This window comes from Myripristis murdjan, chromosome 15 (assembly GCF_902150065.1).
Source record: "Myripristis murdjan chromosome 15, fMyrMur1.1, whole genome shotgun sequence".
Taxonomy (NCBI): Eukaryota; Metazoa; Chordata; class Actinopteri; order Holocentriformes; family Holocentridae; genus Myripristis; species Myripristis murdjan.
The window spans coordinates 27,246,413-27,271,279 of record NC_043994.1 but is presented as its reverse complement, the minus strand read 5'-3'; the positions used below and the strand labels follow the sequence as shown (position 1 = coordinate 27,271,279).

Here is a 24,867-nt window from a genome sequence, read left to right as displayed (position 1 = left end):
CTCCCCTGATCAAAACATTTAACCTTTAGTTGTTCCATTGAAAACTGCGGTTTTGTTCACCTTATTTTACCGGAAATATTTACACAGCCACATCCTTTTTTTTGTGCGAGGCCTCTGGTCAGGCACTTGTAGTTATTGGCGAGCTAACTCACTTTTTCTTTTTCTCGGCGGCTAACACAACAACTGATTGATTTTTGGAATTATTTACTTCCTCATTCCAAAATAAGGTGGACTGGGCAGCTGCCAGGTGTGATTGTGTGTGAGGACTGTTGCCCAGCAAAACCGTGGATTAAAGTTTTGAAAAACTGAGTGAGACCAAAGAGAGAGAGACCAAAACAGATAAACAGAGGTATTCTACAGATATTCAAAAGTAAGATAATGTTTTAGGGCTTATATTGTCTCTAAAACTGAGCGGTACGACCAGCTGTTTGGGCAAGTGAAGGTCGGAAAAAAGGGCCGGCCAGGAATGCCTTTATCTTGCTTACTGACTGACTGACTGAGTGATTGCCTGACCCTCCACTGTTGAAATGCACATGCGTGTGAATCCTAAGTAGGCCTAATTATTATTACATAACCCTGAGTTGTGCTCTTGGCTGCAGCTAGCCAACTGGAGAGATGAGAGGTAAGCTATGTCATTTAATTTTTATCTTATCATTTGGTGTGTGACCTTGCTTGTGTGAATATATTAAGGTTGTTCACGGTTGTATGAATATATTAAGGATTGGATGACATGGTTTTTAATTAATGTAGTGGCAATATTTATTGCTCTGTGTAGGGCCTGACAGACAATTTTCCCCTCAGGCATCAGGGACTGCCCGGCTGAACTGGGCTTGTCTAGTTTTCTTGTTTTGTATGGCTTTTTTTTAGTGTTTTTTTGAATATCTGATATTCATAAAACAAATGAAAAAAAAAAAAAAAAAAACGCTGGGATGATGAAATTCACTTCTTTACAATGCAGGTCACCGTGTTTCAAGGGTGATTATGAATTGTGATTTTTTCTTGATGCTAATGGAGATATCTCCTTTTTTCTGACAAAGCATTGGAAAAAACTGAAATTATGCCACAATACTGAAATTGTCAGTTTTTTAAAGAAAGAAAGAAAGGTTTCAAGAAGAGGAAGGTGTGTCCAAAGGACTTGTGGGTGGGATGGTTTTGCAGCTTGGTGTCCATCAGCAGCTGGGTGTAACAAACTCACCCGAGGTTCCTCGACTCAAACAGGGAGTTTTCCAATCAGGACAAAACCTCTTTACTGACTCCAGGTTGTTAGCCACAATAGAGAGGCTTCCAAGAGTCTTTACCTTTTTTTTTTTTTTTTTTCCTGAAAGGCTGGTTGCAGACAGGCAATCAGGCCCTCTCCTCCTCTACCTTGCTTGCTCCATCTCACTGCTCTGTGCTGCGGTCCACAGGGGAATTGTATCTCATATGTGATAGAATCATCCTCCTCTTCTCCTTACATCTGGTTCACGTGGGGGATATTGCTTTGGAATGAGAAAATCATTGGTTAGGATAGTGTGTGGGTGTTGGTGTGTGTGTGTGTGTGTATGCGTGTTGTGTGTGCATGCCCGTGTTTGTGTGTGTGAATAGGCACATTACATGAAGATGCACTATATGCATGACGTGAAAAACAGTTTGCAGAAAAACAATATGGGGAAAAGCTTCCTCTTCCATAGCATGTACAGCATCCTCTCCCGTACGGTGTGTTTTTGCATACACAGAGAGCGCCGTCCTGAGACAAACCCCGCGTCTGCACCACAGACATCCTAGAGTTTCTCTATGCAATCCTAAGTGTATGTGTTTTTCATTTACACAGAACAATCCAAAGCAATTACAGGGTAATTCTGCGCAGCCCTTGGACAAAGACCCATGAGTGGAATCTGGTGGCGAGACGAGGAGCACTCCTTTCAGCCCCTAACGCATCCATTATGGGATTACAATGATAACGTTCTGGGCTCCCTGCTCTCGCCATGCTTGGATCCCTCCGTCTCTCCACAGCGCAGCTCCATCCTACAATACCTTATTTATTCACTTGGCACCAAGCAATCTTCAATTGGACACAGCACAGTGCTCCAACAACCATGTTTTGTAATGTTATTTGATGGCTGTTATCTCCATATGGCTTCACTTTCTGTGAGGGAATGTCATATAGCGGCGTACACAGGCCAGGACCTTGTTAAGGTCGTATCAGATGGGATATTGCTCGGCACCTGATGCTGGGTTTTTGTTATCAAGAAAAATGACACTGGGTGAGCTGAAAATATCCCACTTCCATATGCACATACCGTTGAAATTATTAATATTTCCCCACAGAGATTCCCTCCCATAATTTTTATGAGGCAGATATGCCATATAGAAGAAATGGCTGGTTCTTAGGCCCGGGCTCCGGTGTGATGGGTAGCAGATGTCGGGGCCATACATTCCACCACAGAGCCCCCTTCCCTCCAGTGATACAGGTTGGATGCTGCTCTCAAATGAGGGGGAACGGTGCCGCACAGCTTCCTACCAGGATCAAGTGCTTCCTGTGTGGAGGTCAGGGCACACGTCTGTTCGCCTCATCTATCCGCAGCCCTCTGCCTCCGTAACACCGCTGGGCTGAAACCGGCCGCACAGACGGAGAGCGTGGAGCTCACATGGCATGTTATATGCTTCCATACAAGCCCCATGCCTTCTATAGCGATATTTACTGCATGATGACACAGCAGTGCAATTGCCCTTTTATGGGCACCATGTCATTAAATTAAATTCCAAGCAGAGGCCTGTGTGTCATAGCCTGTGGTGTGCCTCTAATAATTTCATGATTTCAAAATATAACTCAGCGTAGCCTGTCATTTGCGACTTTGAAGTTCAATTGCACATCTCGTTTGAAATCAGCTGCTTTTGAGAAAGGCATGATGAGGTGGACGTAGAAACTGACGTAGGAGCGTGCACTCGCTGTCGGAGAATGATAAGATCGACTCATTTGATTTGCAGAACAGTTTTAGTGTGGGTGAATGATCAAAATGGGAATTGAACCATCACCCTTTAATCTCAGTGCAGATACACGTGGAGAAGTAGGGCTAAGTGGAAGAACACTCCAGCAGGAGAGCTTCAACAGATCGCTATCCATACCACATATTTTACAGTTTTTATTTTACTCTCAACCAAAACCTAGAGATCCGTTTTGTATTTTTGTTAGCCTGTCATGGTGTTTACACATCTGGCTGCCTTTCTCTATCACAGCCTGCAAAATGGGAAGAGTTTATGACTTTGTAAAGCTGACAGATGCACAGTACAGAGAGACTATAGCATCAGTTATGAGTTAGCAGTTCTCTACAAAAAAAAACTGGGTAGCGAGTGTGTATCTATGCTAATATCTTTGTTCCACCCACGGAAACACACTGTTATTGTATCCTGCAATGTGATTAAATAGAGCTCAATGAGTGAATAATATGTGTAAGGCACCGACTGTACTAACAGCCACTTGACCATGTTTCCCAGGATCAACCTAATTCTTGGCAGATCAATAATTCAATAATAATTATTCAATAAAATTGTAATTAATAGTACTTAGTATTATTGTGGCAATATAGATTTTTACATATTTTTGCATTATTTTTTATTCTCCATTATTTTTTGTCTTATGTGTTTTTCTTTTAAATTTTATTCTATTGATTATAGTTGAATTTTTATAGAATAATTGAGTAATAATCCACCCCTCTTCTCAAAGGAGTGGGTCAGTTATCATTAATTTGTCAACCTGTAATATTCAGTGACCCGTGCAGAGCGCCACCTGGCATCTAACGTAAGGGCATCCTCATGTTTTCACACATGCCAGTACACACATATGCACGCACATGCATGACCACACGCAAACACAAACACATACACACACAAGCTCACAAACACGGCATCACACGCTGACATATGGCTTCAACATCTTGCACAAAGTAGCTCATCTCCCTCTGCCTTTCCCCTTCTCGGCATACATGGGATATGCATAGACATGCCCAGTTTAGCATGCGAGCATACAAACAAACACGCTCTCACGCATTGCACGGTGTCTCCATCACTGTCTCTGTTCCATTCGCTCGCACACACAACCAAAAATTGCGTTTTTTTTTGTCTGGCAGTGTTCAACAGGCAGAGGCAAGCAGCCACACTCTGATCCTTGGCTCAAAGCGTTGTTTCAACAGTATCAGCATCAGCCAAGTCAACAGTCAATGGCCCCCATGCTGTTTCTGCTGTGCGGCGCCCAGTGGAGATAACAAAGCCCAAGCTACTGTTGCTGAGAACTATCATAGAGTACAACACTCAAACATGGTCAGCTTCAATAATTACACCGATATGTCATCATGGCAAATCCAATTTTAGTGTCAGATTTTTTGTTGTTGCTGAGAAAAGCATGTTACTTGGACGACATGTGCTAAAATTAGGCTGTATTATGCACCTATGACTATGAATTACTTATGTATAAAATTGAGGTCAAAGCTCTGCATGAGTTAACGGCTCTGATTGCTCAGTGGGTTATGCATTACCATAAATAGTGCTGCTGGCTACACTATGCTGCTCGGCGGAGATGTGAAGGCGTGGGTTGTAACCGTCTCAGCCAGATCACCCGCCACAGATCTGTGATATAGATTTAAAGGCGTTTTTTTTTCTCTCTCTCTCTTTCAAACCAACGCATAGAGCCGTAAAAGACTTTATGAGCCTTGTATTGTATGGCCTGTCATACTGCAGCGGCAGCAGCATCCACAATTGATCTGAATACAGGCGAAGGCAGAGCGCTTGCTTACGGTGCTCTTTGGAGCGTATCCAAGGAAATGTCTGATCAAACATGTTCTGAAGGAATTACCAAGGTGGAAACGACGCGCTGGCAAGACACTGGGCAGATCCCAGGTCTGCAGCGAGAAAATACACGGTGCACGCTCGCCCGGCCGGACCACACCGATACGTGTCCCAGTTGCAACACTGCGATTGGAAACGTTAACTTTCATGCACATAAACAATATGATTAGATTAGTGTGTTTCTGAGAGATTTTTACTAACAGCCCCTACCCCTAATTCTGGCACTCAGCTTTTGGACTAAACACTCTCCCATGTCTTTTAATCTTACCCTTATCATAGCCTTATTCTCTGGCAAAAAGGCTCGAGGACTTAGCTAGCTGCGAGGTAAGTAATCCTATCACTGGTGTTGCGGCAGACTTCCATTGTGAACATGTAAGGAGTCAAGGAGAGTCCAGGGGAGCGCTCAAGGCTGTTCTCCTTATCAGCTGCTGTTCATCTCACACACAGCAACAGAAACAACATGTGGGAACAACGGGGGAGGAGTGCGACCTTGAGTTTATGTGTGTGTGTGTGTGTGTGTGTGTGTTTACGGTGTTTGTTTGCACACGTGGTTGCGCGCGCGTGTGCGGTTGCGCGATGAAAGTCTGTATCTGTTTGTGCGAATAGGTGCCGGGCGATTGTGTGAGGGGATGTTTTTGTTTGTTTAATATATTCACGGTTCTGTTTGCAGTGTATGTGTATATCTCTTGTGTTTATTTGTGCATGCTAACACCACTGGTGATTCCAGCAATGCTACACCACTCCGCCTCCAGAAAGGTCGACAAATCCCACCCTGGTTGCCCCATCCCCCAATCCCTCCATCCGTCCTCTCTCTCTTTTTCAAGGATGAATGAATGACTACTTCCACCCTTCCCCCCCACCTCCTCTCTTGCCCTGTGTGCGAACGCTGACCTCCCCGTCTCCTTCCTGCCTTCCAGATGGACCTCTGGAGATGCCCCTCTTCCAGCTGATCCCTTCCCAGAGACAGGTGGTGTTCCAGGGAGATCGGCTTCCCTTGCAGTGCACCGCCTCCTACCTGGACCCGTCGGTGGAGCTGCGATGGCGCCACAACGGTCAAACGGTGGCCACGCAGGAGGACAGGGGCGTCTACCTGGAGGAGACCCTGCTTCACGACTGCTGCCTGCTCACCAGGTACCCGCAGAGAGGAAAGGAAGGGAGGGAGGAATAAAAAAAACAGAGAGAAGGGAGGATGGAGGAGGGGAATGTGAGCTGTGAGCTGTGAGCTGAGAGCTGATTAGCGGTCAATCGGCCGGTCACACTGAAACGCACGCACACCCTCGCGAAAATGGGTGGGAGCACGTTTGTTTGTAAGCATGCACGGCGGCGACGCGTGCAAGAAAGCAAGTTGGTGCATGAATATCAACGCGTCCAGTCATGTGAATCAGCCTTATGTGGTTAAATTCGCAAATACACACACATGCATACACAATGTATTAATCACAGTTATGCTCGCATGGGTCACTGAAACCCACTGACCAAGCTCACAGGCTCACACACACACACACACACACATCTGACATATACACATCTCCTTGCATCCCTCTCTCTCCTGCTGTCTCTCTCTCCCAGATAGGGGCTGTGATTTACCTTTTGTTATTGGCGCCCTTGATAAGGATCTGAAAGGACAGGACAGAATTGGCTTGGCAGCGTGCCAACACCTCAGAGCAATCTGTGTCTCTGGAGGTTGGCTGTCCAGCCGCTCCCACAGCGCCGACGGAGCGCTCGCTGATCACACGCTAAGAGGAGCAGATGCTGAATCATAATTACGGTGATAATGTTGACCGGCAACGCTGCCTTTCGCACATTTTCTGATAGACGAGCTTGCCGCAAGCCTCCATCCCCTTCCTGTCTTTGTTTTCTTGGTGGGCTGCAGTCTGCAAGCATCCGTGTGTGTGTGTGTGCGTGTGTCTGCGTTGTAGTAAGTGTGTTTGACGTAGGGCTCTGGCAACAAGGCTCAGATGAAGGAGCACATTGCTGTTGATTAGTTTAACCGCTGCCTGCTCTGAGTCGGCCTCTCTAGCATAAATATTGATGGAGTGCTGACAGAAATATGTTTCCCTGTGTCAACAGGGCCGGAACGCCTCTTGTTGCACGGTTTACTTGGCAACAGGAATGCCAGATACTTTCCTTTCCATTTCTGGGAAGGAGTACCTCACTACAGACGCACAAATGGCCAATAGTTTTTCTTTTTATTATGCAGTGATTTACCGTTGTCATTCGCAGCGGTCCCGGCAGTGAATGGATCACTTTGAATAATTGGACCACTGGGTAGCGTAATGCTTTACTGAATGTTTCATTGTCTCGGAATGCAGTGGCTCTGTTCCCTAGCAGCGTTTATGTGTTGAGTCGTCAATCAATAGGGATCAACGCAACGCTTTGCCACTCACCCTTCACCACCCTACAGTAATGGAGTAGCCAGTTGTGGAAGTGAATGTCTCCAGGTATGTTGTCATTAACATAAACATACACACACACACACACACATTACCACGCTCCTCTCCTGCAGCACTGTGATGTTCTCCTTGCCCGCTTTGTGCCACACACAGAACTTGAAAGGTACCACCAAGTCACCCTGGTGCTCTGGTCCTTCACCGTGTGGATCCAGAACTCTGTGGTCTGTCAAACTCCTCCCCAGAAGGTAGATCCCGAGGCTGTCCAAAGCCCGCTTGATTGCAAAACATTCTTTCGCCTCTGTGGAGCGCTTGGTTTCACGAGGCAGACGTTTCCTCCTGAGATACAACGCAGGACGTTTCTAACCCGGCTCTCCCTGAGCCAGCACTGCACCACTGCCTACTCCAGAGGCGTACGCCCGGACTCTGCAACACAGGGGAAGAGCACAGCACAGCACAGCGCAGCAACACAGCAACAAGGCATGGCTGAAAAGAAACACAATAATCCGACAAAGGGCACTGACAGGACTATAGGTTTAAATACACAGGAGACTAAGAGCCAGGAGCAGAGAATTGGCTGGGAGGACAACTGGGGAGTTAACACAACAGACAGGAGTAAAGGGGCTAATACAGAGCAGGTGTGCAGTGAAACAAGCTGGACGGGGCGACAGGTAACATGATGGACGCACAGAGCACAAAAACACAAGGAAGAGCATGCAGTCTAAGACAGGATCATAACACAGGTTCATCTTCACGTCATTTAGGCAAATCCAGGAGCAGTTCAATCGTGTCTGAAGCCCAGACATATTTTCTCACTTTCCTCCTGCTATATACGTTCAGTCAACATAAAACCCACTAATGCCACGTTGTGAGCCCTCCAGTTGCATATACACAAGCCAGTCATCTGGATATAGTTGTGCGTTTATCAGTCGTAGGCATGAGCGAAGTGCAGAGTGGTAAATAATGGCGGAGACGACAGGAGAGGAGAGGAGAGCCAGTCCACATTGTCCATTGTTAGGCGACACTCTAATTGGAGCTCCTTATGCAACGAGCGCTCCATGTTGGCTCTTTGCTGACTGGTGACGTCCACCCGCGGATGCTGTTCCAGCCCTCCGGTCCCATCGGCACACATTGTTCCCCGCCCCGCCCCCCACCCCCTTTCTCTCCCCCAAATTTACTCTGAATCCACCAGAACTTTGACTCTACTTTTCCAAGTCTGCATCCCCTGTGGAACGTGATGAATTTCACCTTGTCCCCGTTCTGATTAGGGCCCCACTCGCAATTAACTGCTGCTCTCCTCTTGTATACACAAATTATGCAATTTTCTCCCTGAAGTGGAACCTATACGGTCATGTTGCTCTTGGCGCCCGAAACCTCTCCCCCACCGTAGGAAACATGCAAGGGGCAGACATCATTTCCACAGCAGATGAGTGTATGGCGACGCTCGGTCCAACAAAAACACTTCTCCACCGCTGAACTTCACCCCGCGCCCTGCTCCTACATCCTAAACTGCACCGTTGAGAGAGACGCGTGGAGGAATTACAGAGCTGCGACTTCCCTGGCCTGGCGCTTATTAAGTTAGAACAAAAATAAATAAATACGTACATAAATGAATAAATAAATCCGTGCATAAATAATGTTCTGGCCTCTGACATACCAGACGCTGTCGATGCCAGTTTAGTTGCAGTGGGCATTATATTAGTCATTACGGCCAATGTTGATGTTGTTCACCTTGGAAGAATGTCCTCCGAGTCAGTCAGGCTCGCCCCACATGCCCCATCGGAGGGGAAAAACTGAATACACAGGATTTAGCGTGTGGCTTTAAGCCCTCGTCTGGATTTGATGCACAGCGTTGTAGCAGTGCGAGCAGAGATGCCAACTTAGTGCAGTGACCTTTCTGAAGGTGAACCCAAAATGTTTTGCAGCTATTTTCCCGGCCAAATTCTGCTTATCCCACTTGAGGCTATATCAGGCAAATGACCAGTGTCCATATTCAAAAAAAATGACATAGGCTCACTGTTACTTTAAGCCCAAGTGTGTTTATGTTTGTGTTTTTTTTTTTTTTTTTTTTTGTGTCTAGACGTTTGCATGTGTGTAAGTGTGTGTGTGTGTTATCTCTACAGTGTGTCTGTCAATTCCTCCTGCTATCACATTGTGTCCTGTCATTATAGCCTCTCATTGGCTGGCACAGGAGGGGTGATAAGCTGATCCGTTTGCGTTGCTTGCAGTGATCAGCAGCCAAAAATAAGGACCCATGAGGCCTGATGGTGCTGTGGTGTGTGAGCCAGGCTCCTGCTGAGTAATGGTGGCAGGCCAAACTCCCAGTATTAGCGATGCTAGCGGCAGCAGTGGGACCAGCGTGAATCATGTTTCATTAATCTAACATTGTAGAGCCCCATAGCTAGCTATAGCTGACACTTTGGAGGTATCTTTCTTAATCCTCTCCATTTTTAATCAGGCTAATCTTGCACAAAACGAGGAACCTGGCTTGGAAATATTACTGAAGGCAAAGAGAATGGAAAATTCTCTCTCTATCTCCCTATCTCTCTCTCTCTCTCTCTCCTTCTCTTTGCTGTTTTTTTTTCTTGCTCTGTTTCTCTCTTTTCTGTAGCTGTAAATGGTTTAATTTCTTTACATTCTGCCCACATCTCTTTTCTCTGCTCTTGAAATCTGCTATTTTTTTTCCCCTCTTATAATTCCTTTCCTTTGCTGCACTTTTTTCATTTTTCCTTAATTTGTGTCTTGAATTAACCAGATGAACCACGGGTCATGCTAGGTTTTGTGCAGCATCAGTTGCCATGGAGACCGAAATTCGATTATGTCCACACATATACAATTTTACCTCAGAGTTCATTAGGTTATTGCTTGCCAGATTCAGCAAACCAAGAGAGAGAGAGAGAGAGAAAGAGAAAGGCATGTTGTTATTGGCATAGGGTTATTACCAGAAATACAGTATATGCAATATGAAGAGCAACCAGTAGATGCTATTTAGCTATATTTAACAAAATATATTGCAGTCAAAGCTTTGCTGTGAGCCATGTTTTCCTGAGCCATTTCAACAGGCTAAGACAAGGAGCTGATTGGTATGGATGCTGCTGCAGGAGGAATATTTTATTCATTCTATCAGAGAGCCTCATGCTTTTACCCTCTGTTCAAACCTCATTTGTCTCCATGGCCCTATATCGATATACTGTAGCTGTTTGTGTGTGTGTGTGTGTGTGCATATGTGCATGTGTGTGCCTGCAGGTATGTTTAGGTATGAGGCTTGTATTACTTCCATCTGCATGTGAATAGTCAAGAAAACAGGCCAGCGTAGGTTTAAAAAAAACGCTCTTTTTTAATGAGAAGCCCTTGCGAGCTGTGTTAAAACACGATCTCACAGGCCAGCACTGTGATCAGCAGGCTTGCAAAAAAAAAAAAAAAAAAATGGCCCAGCTTTGGAGCATTTGTGCGGTAGAGGGGACAGATTGAAAGTTTACAGTCTCGTAAGCAACATTATGTAAACAAATTGTTAAATATCAGCGAGCGAGCGTAAATGTTCCTAATGAGTCCTCGGGGATCCGCTCCACAATGGTGCAGTGTTAGTGTGGATTTAGGTCAGTGCTTTGTGTATGGGATATGTGTGCCCCTGCCCTACTCCTGTATAGACACTGGAGTGATTTCTCCATATGTTTGTTATTCAGTGTGAGGACGACCTTCCCCGAAACTGTTGATTGGACTGGCTGCTGGACAATTTCCTCCACTCCCCTTGTTTTGTCTGGGTGCGCCAGTTCACTGGGGGAGTTTGGGATCAGGCTGCAGAAACGTTGAATAAGCCTTCAGTAGTGAAGTCTTCCATTGTGAGGCGGTCGGTGGGAGAGCCAGAGAGGCAGACAGAGACACAGGGAGAGAGGGGGTGTGGGGGGAGGGGTGGGGTTGGTATTTCCCTGTGTATTTCCCTCCATGCAGACTGTTGGCCCACGTTCACCGATGATGTAACTGTCCCCTGTGCAGCGTATTCATGGCTGGAGTGGACCGATACAGCAGCTCTGTCTCACACACATGCACACTTGCAGTCTGTCACACGAGTGCCTGCGTGCACTGTGCACACTCTCACCACAGCCACCGCCACTGTCATCATCATCATCATCATCGATGTCACCATTATAATCATCGTCATCATTATCATACAGCCTCCAGTGAATTCTGCGATGCAAAAGGTGTTGCTTTTACAAGACTTGAGAGCTCCAGTTCTCTCTTAAAACAATAGGGATGTTCCAACTATGTTCTAGAAATTTCTAAGAAAGGAGTGTATAGAGGTAGGCGTCAACAAACAAAGAACGTACAAAGAAAGGAGGGACAGTATGTCATATCATTCCAGATTTACCACTAAAATTGATGACAATGGGACAGGCATTGAAAAATCACACTATAAACCACCATACATCTGCTGTTTGAACTTAGACTGGATAGAGATTCAACTAAGATAAGATAAGATAAGATAAGATAAGATAAGATAAGATAAGATATTCCTTTATTAGTCCCACGGTGGGGAAATTTCACGCATTACAGCAGCAAAGTGGATAGCAAAATATGAAGCATAATTTACATTATAAACAAAAAAATAGAAATTTGAACAATGAACTATACAACAAACGACACTTTACACAATCCAGACTGGTGTCTTTCGTCCAATGTGCATATTAGAATTACGTAACATTTTTTAAAGGAAAGCTGCATTCAAAGATATGTTATGACATATTATTTGCAGTGCAGTCTTTGTAGGAAACTGAAGTCGGTGGCCACATCCAGTAAAGTTATCATAGTTTCCAATCCTGATTTAATATGTGAACATTATGATAAAAGATTTATAAACAACATGGTTCAATTGTTAATGATGCTGAGCCCTGTAGTATTGAACTCAGACAGCTATTCATTGTGTGTTTTGCTCATCCCAACCCTGTGGATCTAACATTGATGGGAATCTAAATCCTGTGCCCTATTTGCACGGGAATAATAGTACATATTACCTGGGGACACTCACTGATTTGTAATAACTGTAGAGATTGTCAGTGATTTTAATCTCATGCAAATTTGCCATGTGTTTAATTTGCGAACTAAAACATTCAGAGCAAATGACCCACCAATTAGTTTGTGATGCTCAGTGTCTTCTTCTTCTTCTCCTCCTTCTTCTTCCTCTTCTGCTTCTTCTTCTTCTTCTTTATCATCTTCTTCTTCTGTTCCTTCTTCCAGACGCACGTCTCTGTCTTCCTCATTAAAAAATGGAAGCTGTAGTGGAACATAATGTTTTGGGTTGTTAAACCAGCGGTAGACATCGCAAAATCTTGATCATACACAATCGGGGAACTGGTGGGCCAATTTCAGCCAATTTCATTAAACTGTGTGAGTGTGGGTTTGGTGGATTTTTCATTAATTACTGTACTTTTGTTCACCATGTAATACTAGTGCCGTATGAAGAGGGCCTGGGTGAGCATGGCTTACAAAGCTGGCTTTCTGGGTTTCCTCTCTATGTTGTCCATATCATCTGTTCAAATTAGGCTTTCAAACTACTACAGCATACGTACGTCTCCATTGTGGTTTGTTATATTACCGTTGTTCCATAGAGACAGGCTGATATTTGAACTGAACCCACAGGGTTTCTATTTAAGGCCCGACCAGAGACCGAAAACTCTACTTTGTGGTCGTGTCCCTTGGAAGAGAAGGGCTGCTGTTTTAAAGGGGCAGGTGGAGAGAGAGAGACAGAGAGGCAGACAGAGAATAATGTGTAGGAGAATAAAAAAAATCAGGGGAAAGAGAGGTTTGGAGGTTTCCATCAGGGCAGTGCACGAACAGGCTTTGTTATATTTCAGTCTGCAGTGTTTGGTGAGATGAATGAGGCTGAGTTGACTATCGGTGGATTAGGGCACAGTCAGAGACCGTCAGTCTACCATTCTAAACACAGTAGGACCAGCCTATTCCTGGATATAGTCATGGGAGAAGAAGCACCAGAGGCAAAAAAGTTAATCTCTCGTCAACCTAAATGTTTTGATGATGGAGAGTGGTAGACAGAGCGACTTCTTCTTAACAGTGATGCTGGCAAGTGACGCATCTCCGGAATAAGATTCAGGGATGCATGCAGGCATGTCGGCATATCAAAACTTTTACAGATTTTTCTGAGCTCCAAAAATGCTCCTGTTGAACAAATCAAATGATTGATGCATAAAGCTTTTGGAAAGCAAACTGGAAAAATGCCCAGGCGTGTGTTTCGGGCAGCTCTGCATGCTCTTACGCACATGCAAATACACTCCACATGCGCTCACGGAAAGGCGTACACACACAGACATGCACATTTACACACCGGCCCAGAATGTCATCATCTCAGTCAAGCGTTCAAATCTGATTTAGGGCCCCTTAGAAAAAGCGATCAGTAAACGGAGCTTTAGTGGAACGCAGAAGATGGAATCAGGACTTATTTTATTCATTCCCCAACTCCCTCGCAGAATGTCATTGAGGCAAAGTCACTGGGTCCGTTTGGCACAGGGAATTATAATGAAACAGCACTTGCAGATTTCCTTTTGCTTTCTCTCGCAACACAAACAACAGTGGAGATTAGTTTACACTGGACCAGACCGTGATGTCATTTTTAAAATTTTTGGCACCCAAGGAGGTGCACAGGTTCCTTCTCCAGTGGATTCAGATCACTAGAGCTACAGATTTACAAAGTAGGTGGGATTATATCAGGCCGCCAGGTTCTGGGACAAAAAAATCCCATTAATTTTGCATGTGAGCTTTTCCAGCACTTGAATAGGCTTGGAAATCTCTTGATTAAATCATTAGTACAGATACATACAGACATCAATCAAATAATTCAGGCTCCTGGAATAAAAAATCAAAGCTAAAAGACCGTATACATTATAACTTTGGGAGATAAGTCAACCAACTCAGGAAACAGCCAATCACCAGACTTCAAATTCTGTTGAGCTTTGTTGCTTTGAGCTGACTCATTTCAGCAACCATGGTGCAGCGTATTGCTTTGAAATACAACATAAAATACTACTGAACATACTTGAATATATTTTATGGTTTTAGATGGTTGCCTTAACCTTACTGTTGTTCATTTAGATTCATGATGATTTTTATTTAGTGCCACATTCCAAAATGACAGAAAAACATAAGTCCTCAGGAGTGAAACTGAAACATGTGGAACCGATGACTGTAAAGTGATGCTGTGCTATTATTTATTTATCCATGAGACACTCACGTTCAGTGTATAGTAGTTTATGGTTATTGTTAAAAATTACAAGCAGCAATTATAGAACCACTTCACTTGGCGGCTTTGCACCACCTTGGGCTGATGGCTCTCGCTTTTACTTGGGCCAAATAACTAAATAAATAAATAAACAAACAAACAAACCCACTTTCTTGGTCTACCATAATTACCTCCATTATTCTCTCCACTCACGCATACAACCCACAAGTGAATGGACAGGTTTAGGTTGATTTTCTGGCACAAATCTGTCCTGGAAATGTAGGAAATCACTATTTGAAACAGAAGCGAATGAAAGTGGCTCCACCAAAAAAGTAAATTAAAACACTTCATCACTGTTTGATGATCAGATGATATCCAACAGTGTAAGACAACTCGAGGGGCCGTTCTTCCTTTAATTCTCAATTCTTAATAAATAGTGTTGTTGTAATTGCCATTGCGCCGCTTTAAATCATGGATTACACCGGTTTTCCAATAGCAATTTACAACATTGTTTTGTAAAGTGCTGTGTAAATATTTGCGCTGGTATTATTACTAGTGGTAGCAATATCGAGATGCAGAGAGGAGAAAGGGAGAGAGAGAGAGAGAGAGAGCGAGAGAGAGAGAGAGAAAGAGACAGAATGAATCCATTTTGTGTTTCTGAATAAATATATCCTCCACATCCGCTGTTCAGAGAGATGCTGTCAGGGATTAAAACTCCTCCACATCAGAGAGCGCTCATACCCTAATCATTTTTACTGTGGAAGATTTAAGTTCCTTCTCCAGCCTGCCACTTATAATTTGAATGTCAACTGTCACACATGCCCATTTGTGGAGTCTTGTTCTCTAAGTCGCATTTAAAAACTTTGTACAGTATTTTGGAGGAATAGTGTGGCTGGTATTATGAGTACATGGATGAATTAAATTGCAAAAAAAAAGACAAAAAAAGGGGGAAAACAATAATTCCCGGAGTTACACAAGAGGAAAAAAATGCATATTTGACTACAAATGCAATGTATTTGTTAAATAAACAGTTGGCATTTGTCAGGGAGGAAGTATTTCCATGGTGATAATGTCCGTTGCTTAGCAATCTCCGCCAGCTTTACATAAGAAGTAAAATCCTCCAGATTAGTCGGTTTGGCAAAGGGCCTGCATCGGCTCTTTGTCACTGTTTCACCATCCTTTGTTTAATCAGGCATTTTCCATTGAGATAGGAATCGCTGTGACAAAGTAGGAAAGATAAGCATGAGTAATGATCATCTTAAATCACAGCCGACATTTTAAGCCATCGCATACTCATACGCACACAAAGGTCTCTGAATGAATTAGTTTTTGTTACACACACGGACACAGCTTTGCATTTCTGTCCTTATGAGGACCTTCTGCTGCCTGTATTCATTCCCCGACCCCCAACCCTAAGATTAACCCTCTCCACCACATGCCTAACCTTAATCTTTGCCCTAACCCAAACCTAATTCGATTTATAATCTAAACTCTTAATCCTAAACTAATTTATGGAAGTGAGAACGGCAGTTTGTCGCTTACTCTTTGTCTCTCAAGCCCTCTGAGGACATTTGAGTGTAACAACAAGCTCAAGCACACACAAACACACACCCGCCGACGCAGACACACCGAGTCACACACGCAATGCAAACACGTACGCAGTTTCACAGCCTCTGCTCTCATCCCGCCTCCAGCGAGGTCATCCTCTCCAACATTGACGTGGGCATCGCTGGCATCTGGGAGTGCCTGGTGACCAGTTCCCGTGGCAACAGGTCTCGGCAGATGGAGATTGTTGTTCTGGAGACATCAGCACCGTACTGCGCCGCTGACAGAGTCACCAACAACAAGGGAGACTTCAGGTGAGACACCCGTCAGTGGGCAGGAGGTGACGAATGCGAGGGGTCAAACGGTTCCACATGCTGGATCCACGTGAAATGTTAACACCAACAGCTTAATGCTGAAAACTTTGATCAAACAGCGAACTCTGTAGCATTTTAAAACCCTGAATCCAAAATCACATCCCTTTTTTTTTTCTTTACACCGTATTTAAACACAGCTACTTTGGCTGATATAGATGCAATTTCTCTCACAGTCATTTTTATGTGTATTTTCTAAAATATTTTATTCAGTTCACTAGAAATGATCCCGATGAGATAATGTAACCTTGAGCTGATCGGATAGCAATCTGATAACTAAAAAGCCCGAGTGTAAATGCACTGCAGACACACATCACAGGCTGGATTTCAATCTGATCTCTCAAACCACCATGGGAGGGGTCTCGAGATGCAAAGTGTAAATGTATCTAACCACACAGGCCACTTTAAACATCCCTTAAATCATCTGAAAGTGCTGTTGGATTTCTGCCTGTCCAAGAAATACTTCCTAAAGTAGCTGTTAACACTTGGCATACAAACTGCGCTGATTAATCAGAAAGCAATCCCACTCTCTAAACACGAAAAATACGATATGCATATGTATGCATTTGAAATCCTGTTGATCAACTGGATTTCAAATGCTTCTCGGGTTCATTTACACTTGGATTTCTATGTGGTTAGACGCAACTGGATAGCCACAGTATCTTACTGAGGACACAAGTTGTACGCCAAGAGTAAACGGATCTAAGTGGTTACACTGTATCTGGATATCATCCGGATAAGGGATGCATGAAATGACAAGTGTACGTTGGGCAGGCGTCCACCTTTCCAAGACGAGAGAGAACTAGACTCACGACTGTTCACCCACTCACCACGCTTCTCCCCGTCCTCCGACTCCCCAGTCCTTCTCCTCGCTCTCCTCCACTCCTTATGAGCACCTTAAAGTCTTGTAGCGGCCACACCGCACCTCCCGACTCCACCTCCCCAGTGGGTGTGTTGTTGTCGTGTATGCTCCGTTGTAGGCCGCTGTACTTTATAGCCCACTTTCAGTGCAGCGAGCAGAGAGCCTTTGTCTCTGCCGGAGCACCGACGTAATGGGCTGGAAAATGAGCCCAGTTTTTTGTTGGGGGGGAAATTAGTGCCATTCATTACTAAGTAGCCACTGCTGCAACAACGTGGGCAGAGAGAGAGAGCGAGAGAGTGAGAGGGAGAGAGAGAGAGAGAGGAAAGGGGATGGAGCAAGGGGCGGAGGAAGGCAGGTCTCTACCCGCAGAAAAGATTACTTGCCTCCTGAGTGTGGTGCTCTTTTATTTTCATTTAGATATAGGCAGAGTGTTGGCATTAAGCATCACTTAGGCTGCTTTTCTGCAGTATGATTTTGACTTTGCCTTAAGGTGAAAATCCACCGCAAAACAGAGGGCTCATGTTTTCCCTTTGATTTTAACAGGTCGATCAATACCCATGAACAGAAACAGCCCTCTCCTAAGGCTGCATAACCACAGAAATAAAACTTAAATCCACAATTTCACCAAGTAACACAACCTTGAGCCCTTTTATTGTCAGTGAATTGGAACCTAATGTGGTAGGCTGTGAATGTTTGGTTGAGCTTTTACATTGAACTGCATTAAACAGGCATTACCCGCAAAAAATGAAATGTGTCTACAGTATGTCCTGCCCCCGGCTGCTGTCACAGGGTCCACAAGCTGGGCGACAGAGCAGCTCCAAGTTTTGTCTCCTGATGACACCATCAAGAAAGTCTTTCTTTCCTGCTTCACCGAACTTTCCAAGGTCACAGGAATAGCACTTGTGATTTTTTCTTTGAGGATAGATTTTGCCTTGAAGGAGGAACACTCATTTAGGAATTCTACGAGTTTCTAACTTGAATCTGAAACATTAATACTCGAATTCTCTGCAACATCCACTTATTTCTGCATTCTGTGCTGCCGTGCACGTCGGCGTCCCTCCTGATTAACGCTGTATCTGAATGCTGTGATTCTGTTCACGCTGAACTGTTTATTATGTTACTTTTGCAAAATTGCCTTGCACTGTTTTGATTTGTATTGTCTCAGATGCGCTCCTATTTACTCTTGCTTGGAGCGTGTCGTGACCCCAAGAAAAAGTTTGGTCTCACTGTGCACATGCAAAGCCGAGCGATGATAAAGAAGTGAACTAAACAGGAAGTCAGAGTGAATAATAAAATACCCCAATGGTTCACAATCAAATGACAAAATCTGGCAGTCATCTGAAAATGATTAATTTTAGCCATAACACAAATTAACAATATGCAAAGTAATAAATTCCTAATTACACTGAGTGTAAAATTGCCATCTGGTGCTGTGTAAATTCCTAAATTCTTGAAGTCTGGCTATTCACATTTCTGTCTATTCAATTTGGCAATCGCTCTGTGGCAGGTGGCCGAAGACCCTAGCTGGTCTGCTTGCCTTCCTGCCCTGCGCCCCTGCCACCTTTGGCTCTGCCCCGCACCCCTCTGGCACCGCTCCTCACAACCCCAACCGGCGGGAGAAGAAGGCGTGGCGGCGCTGTGACCGGGCAGGGCGATGGGCCGAGGAGGACTACACTCAGTGCCCGTATGCCAGTGAACTGACCCGCGTGCTGCACGAGCTCACCCAGGTATAAACACACATGGAGAATCGGTCCTGAGCTCATTCATGGTCTCATCCAGCCCACACATGTTTTGATTCTCAGTGAACCGGCTCTAAACAATTAAATTGTAATATTGTTAACCTGCCATGAGGTTAGCCATATTGACTTTTACATGGTTGCCTTCACCTTAGTAATGGTCATTTAGATTCATGGTGATTTTTATTCAGTGCCACGTTGCGAAATTACAGAAAAACATAATTCCTCAGTCTCTCCAGACTGTAAAGCGGCACGATGCAGTGGTTTTATGCATGAAGTACCATCCCTAGTGATTTAGCTATAGCCTGCAGGTACCTGCAGATCAGTGGAGGCATGCTTTTATGTATACATGATACAAACTGACTGATGACAAACTGATTTTCCTACGCGTTACACATGGGAGTCGACATTAAAGCTTTTTAATCAGGTTCACTTACCTACAGTACATGCATGCATGCATAATATGAAATAGAATAGCAATGTGTTTTGTCAAAAGCACTTGATGTATGAAGTTCTGTGTATATCTGTTTATGGGAATTCATGATAATAATCATCCTCTCCCAGCTGAGCATTTTCCTTGTTGTTGCAGATAACCATTAATACCACCAATGCTCAGCCTCTAGGCCAGCAGTTAGTGGCCTTCACCAGCAGGGCAGCGCACTTCACCGATGTCATGGACGTCATCTTTGTCACGCACCTGGTGGAGAGGTTGACACGGCTGGTGGAGAAACGCAGAGATGTAAGATACACACACACATACACACACACACACACACACCACACGTACACATGCAGTCAACAGCCAATACACTCTGTAATGTGTCTGCCCTCTCACTCCCAATTCCAGGAACAATAAAATAAAGAAAGCCACACTGTTTCCTTTGGATGCACTTTTTTTAGTTCAGTCACAGACTATATGAATCCATGAGCCTTCGTCCTCTGGTTGTTGGCGAGTCTGTTTGACTCCAGCTCAAAACACTAGACTCTGACTGCTACTTTCCCCAGACTTCACCGGTGCAGCAATCTGCTAACATGCAATTTAGGGGGTACTACACATATTGTTAGCTGCTATTCCTGTCCTGACATTATTTATGCATATGCTCATTCAGAGTTTTCAGTAAGAAATGATCTGCTGATGCCGTAAGGAGGGCAAGGGCAAAGAAAACACTCCCCATTTTCAGCAGGAAAAGGGTTTACTAGCCCAGTTTAAATGGAGGTAACGATGGGTTTTGATGAGCTTAAATCGAGGAGGAAACCTCAGCCAATAGTAGCGAGAGATGGTGGAGGCTGACTTAAAAGACACAGGGAAGCGCCGTCGTCCTGGCTTCAAGCCTTCAATCGATTCCAGACAGCTTAACGTTTCACCTCATACTCTTCCCTCTTGCTTATGGTGATGATGGACTTGAATGACAATTATGGTTATGTTGATGTATTTCTTTTTGGGCAAGCTGTATTTTTACCTCAAGTGAACTCATCTTCGGTGTATGGCCAGAGGCAATTGTAGGGTTTTACGTCATGCAAAAGGTCAGGCCATGTGAGGGGAAGGGTATTAAGCTCACTCAATGAACAGAATCAGCTTTGGCTCTCATTTGTCAAATCGCTCGTCAGAGGTCAGTGGAGAGGTGATATTGCAAGATACTCAGAGTTTTATCCTTCCTGTAACAGCAGTGTTGAGACCACCCTTGCTCACTCTCTAAAGATCAGTCCAATGAAGCAACAATGAAAAGTAGGTGTAAATAGCAAACTGTCATCCCAAGGAGGCGATTATGCTCCATTTGGAACTGCTAATCTAAATTAAATCTTCTCATAATGAATGAAGCCACCATTGCCTCCCTCATAATTCTGACTGGAGATTATGAATGTGCCTGTTGTTGGGGATATGATTGATGTTCATGATGAGTCTGCCTCTGTGTGTGTGTGTGTGTGTGTGTGTGTGTGTGTGTGTGGGTTTGTGCATGTAAGGATGTGTGAATACGTTCATGCATTCATTTGCATGTGTTTTTTTGTGCGTTTCCACAGCTGGGAGACTATATATCAGATATAGCCAGTAACATGATGCTGGTGGAGGAGCACATCCTGTGGATGGCCCAGAACGAGGCCAGGGCCTGCACTCGGATCGTCCAGTGTGTCGAGCGCATCGCTGACCTGGCGCTGACCGGAGACAACCAAGTCATATCCAAGGTATCGCTTTGCTGCACACACTCGCTCGCGGCCACACTCAGTCAGGGCAAAGGTTGATTATCTGACTAAATGTCCCTTTCTTCTTGTGGTTTAAAATAATGGGAAGTTAATTTGGCCCTAGCAGATAGCTAGAATAAGGCACAAGAAAGATAAATTGCTTCCTTTCTTTGTTTCCTCTAGCTTCCGACTATTTTTTTCTCTCTCTGCAGTCACTTGGGATAAAAGCATCTGCTAAATGACTAATATAAAAATGAGTAATATAAAAATGTAAAATATATGCCTCTGTCTTCTCCCCCTCCCCACCGTCCAACACTTCCTTCCTTGCTCGCTGTCCTCATTTTCACCTTCCTTACTCTCTTAATTACTCTTGCATTTTCCCCCAGGTGTCTGCTAACATAGCTCTGGAGGCCTTCCTGATCCAGCCCTCCAACTTTCTGGGTCTGTCCTGCACGGCGCTCCAGCAGCCCCCCTCGTCTGCCTCGTCCCCCCTTCCTGACAGCCACTCCCACTCTGACAAGAACATGAACAGGGAGCGGGATGCCGTGGGGGACTCGTTGCTCAACTTCAAATGCCACACTGTCAACGGCAGCGGCTCGCCAGCCAGTCAGCTCAGCAAGGTATGGCACAGGTTAATAAACGGCGTGAAACTTTTTGAAATTGTGTTACTTTAAGCAAAATGCAATGCCTTTTTTTCCCGTTTCCCACTGCAAGTTCTTTTCTACATTTTTTTTGACGGTGTTACGGTAGGAATAACCCCAACAAATGCAATATTCACAGTACCGTGAATATTCTGCCTCCGTTCATTTTGTATTGGACGTGGTTGTGTTTTCTTGTGTGAAGGATTATGGGATACCTCGTGATGTGAACTAAGCCTGGGATGGGACAAAAACTGTTAAGTTCAGTTAGTTCACCAAGTTCAGTCACCTTTATGCAAATAAAGACGCTTTAGAGACATGTTTGCAACGGGATCAGACATTTAATTGGACAAACGAGGTGTGGTGAGCGTTTGAGCTTCTTAAATTCCTTCCGAAAACACTCTAGGTTTCCAAAAGACAGAAAATAAAATAATCATTGCTGTTTCAGGACAGTCCAAAATACATGACCCATGTCTGCCCAAACAGGGAAAAGCATCTCAGAAATTGCAGTTAAAAAAAATAAAGCTATTCAAACTAAATCATGTGTACTGAACAGTAGAAAAGAAGCAGTAGACTGTTTCAGTGATCAGTCTGGTTCCACCAAGATATTTGAAGAGATTCCACAGTTCACTCCCACAAGCGGCGTGAACTTGTGAGCAGGGCGGACACAAGTCCATGTGATTTCATCGCTTTGGTATGGCTGTAGATTTAGGCTTTGATCACATAGGACACAATTTATTTTCTGCTAAAACACAAGGCACACCTGTTAGTGTTGCTTAAATGCAGAGAAAGTACGCCAAGAACACAATATTCTCATAGCTGTTATTTTTTCGCAATCTATTGACCTGAAGGGGATAGCATTGTTGAAAGAGAAAACTGGTAATCCCTCTGTTTGAAGAAAAGGATTAATAGTCTATTCTATCCCGAGAATGAAGTTAAACTTAACTTCGGCTCACTGAGAAAACATATCGCTGTAGGCACCGCTGACATATGATGCCATGTCACAAAACTGGCGAAACCAAGAAAGTATGCACCTTATTGCACCTTGAAGCTGCAACATAGACCAAGAGAATAGAGAAATAATAAGAGGAAAACAGCTGCGAGAGAGAGAAATAATAAATGAGAAATGGGCGAAAAGAGCTTATCCAGTGAAGCTCGTAGCTCATGGGCACAATAAATGCACTTTTGAGCATCACACCGATGAAGAGCGTGTGAGGGGTATTACAGCCTGCCCTTAAGCCTGTTGTTGTCTATTTGTCCCAACAAGATGACACCTTGTTTGGGTGCGCTGGCATGCCGTAGATCAGCCCGTGATAGGTGGGGTTGTTCGGGGAGCAGGGGCTGCGAATGGGACGGTAATTTGGGAGTCAGTGAATGTGGGCCACTCCCTAGTGATGGATACGACGGCCTTGTGTCCCTGTCACTTTAAATCAGCTGCAGCCCCACCGTGGCTCCAGTTGTGGCCCTTCCAAATGACAAATACCACATCAACAGACAAGGAGCACTGTGCATATGCAGACAGCAGGGAAAACATTCAACTCTCCTGGCATTGAAGTGGCGTAGTTCTGCAATATTTTAACAGTTTGTACCCTCTAGCTATTCAGTCCAGTGCCTGCATGTGTGTGTGTGAGTGTATACACACTCTTGGTTGTGGGTATCAGCAGGAGAGTGTGTATGAGTGTGTTTTTTGTCTGTTTGTCTGTATCTGGATGCTTATTTCATTTTCCTCATTTTCTTCCTTTCTTGTAAGATGGTGTCAAGTCACTGTGGTTCGTCAGCAATTACAGCACTTACCCAGGTTCTAGCTCCAGGCTGTGTTGTGTGTGTGTGTTTGTGTATGTGTGTGAGTGTGTATTACTCGGAGCTGAGCTGAGTCAACTGTATCATGAGGAAGAGAATCACTGCAATTCCCTTACTGGCAAAAAAAAAAAAAACAGAATGCCACACGAGAATTTTTTTCAAGATCACTTTTTGATGAGCGTAAGAAGAATTTTGTCCACTTAGTTGGCAAACTTGTGGAAAACATTTATTTTTTTAGTAAGCACACTGCGGACATGTCTCCGTGTGGCATGTTATGGTTTTGATCGGCTTTCCTGCGTTTGCAAATTAAATCCAGGGAAGGAGAGGGTGTTCATTTCCGTCTGCTGAGGCCGCGGATTTCGCCACAACCCCGTGTCTTGGCATTCCCTGTCCTCAAATATGCACACTTGACAGACTCCCAGTATGATGCTGCTGGGTTTTCATCGACAGTAAATATGAGAGGATGTGTTGATGACTTGTGAACTGGAAAATGTCTAATAAATGCCTGATCTCAAGTAATAGCGCTTCTCTTGTGGCAGCCTAGGGGAATTTCATATTTAAGGAAAGAAATCCTTTTCTTGCTTCTTTATTCCACTGAATTTTGTATTTGGCTCTTAAGTCGCTGTTGCTCTTTATCATGAATGTATGACAAAAATGAAATATGTTTCCTTGCTTGGATATGAATGCATGCTGGTGTTAATTAGTTCAGTCAGGACAACTACGCATTGTACTATGTATTTATATTCATGGATAGATAGACTAATCGGATTCCTTTATTTTACTGGCTTGTCTCACTGAAATCAAGATCCCTTTTTGAGGAGAGACTTGGAAAAAAAACATTTACAAATGTATTGGACAGACATCACACAGCAGTCAGCTGTTACCATGCACTGTCATCCTGTACACCAGACAGACAAAATTAAAAATAGTATGAGCAATTACAAAAATGTCCAACAACAACAACAACAACTACAAAAGTCTTGCATAGGAAGGAGACAGTTCAAAAACCCTTGGAGTTTATTCCATTTTTGTGGTGCAAAGTACTTAAAAGCTTAACATGGGGTCTTTCTAAAAGTTTTGTGATCTGATGCCAGAATTAACATTTTAAGACTAACCTGGAAGCTCAGATAAGGGGGAGGTTTATTAAGTACGCACATACAAATAAAACACCACACAACATTGTTAATATGTTCATAATGACTGTGACGTTGTGATAGGTTTGTTTTTGGCGACAGATTAGTTTCAGCATGGATCACAGAGCAGAGCAGATCTGAGCAGGCTGAGCTAAGGACAGGATG

The 24,867-nt window shown here is 44.2% G+C and overlaps 1 protein-coding gene and 1 long non-coding RNA gene across 3 annotated transcripts in view; one reads left to right on the top strand and one right to left on the bottom strand.

The window, feature by feature from the left end:
* The window catches only part of adgra1b (adhesion G protein-coupled receptor A1b), a 145,261-nt gene that overhangs the window by 31,270 nt on the left and 89,124 nt on the right, over positions 1-24,867 (top strand). Inside the window, exons 7-12 of the mRNA XM_030070995.1 lie at positions 5,739-5,952; positions 16,134-16,298; positions 18,725-18,944; positions 19,543-19,692; positions 20,973-21,134; positions 21,518-21,751. Coding sequence (XP_029926855.1) covers positions 5,739-5,952; positions 16,134-16,298; positions 18,725-18,944; positions 19,543-19,692; positions 20,973-21,134; positions 21,518-21,751 — 1,145 coding nt within the window. The remainder of the gene's footprint in view (positions 1-5,738; positions 5,953-16,133; positions 16,299-18,724; positions 18,945-19,542; positions 19,693-20,972; positions 21,135-21,517; positions 21,752-24,867) is intronic.
* LOC115372841 (uncharacterized) lies at positions 11,852-17,294 on the bottom strand. 2 transcript variants are annotated; one of them, XR_003929483.1, is made up of 3 exons: positions 17,186-17,294; positions 16,098-16,264; positions 11,852-12,479 (listed from the first exon to the last, which is right to left on the bottom strand). It is a non-coding gene; the product is annotated as an uncharacterized LOC115372841 (long non-coding RNA). The 2 variants fall into 2 exon arrangements; XR_003929482.1 differs by lacking the exon at positions 11,852-12,479 and adding an exon at positions 15,434-15,656.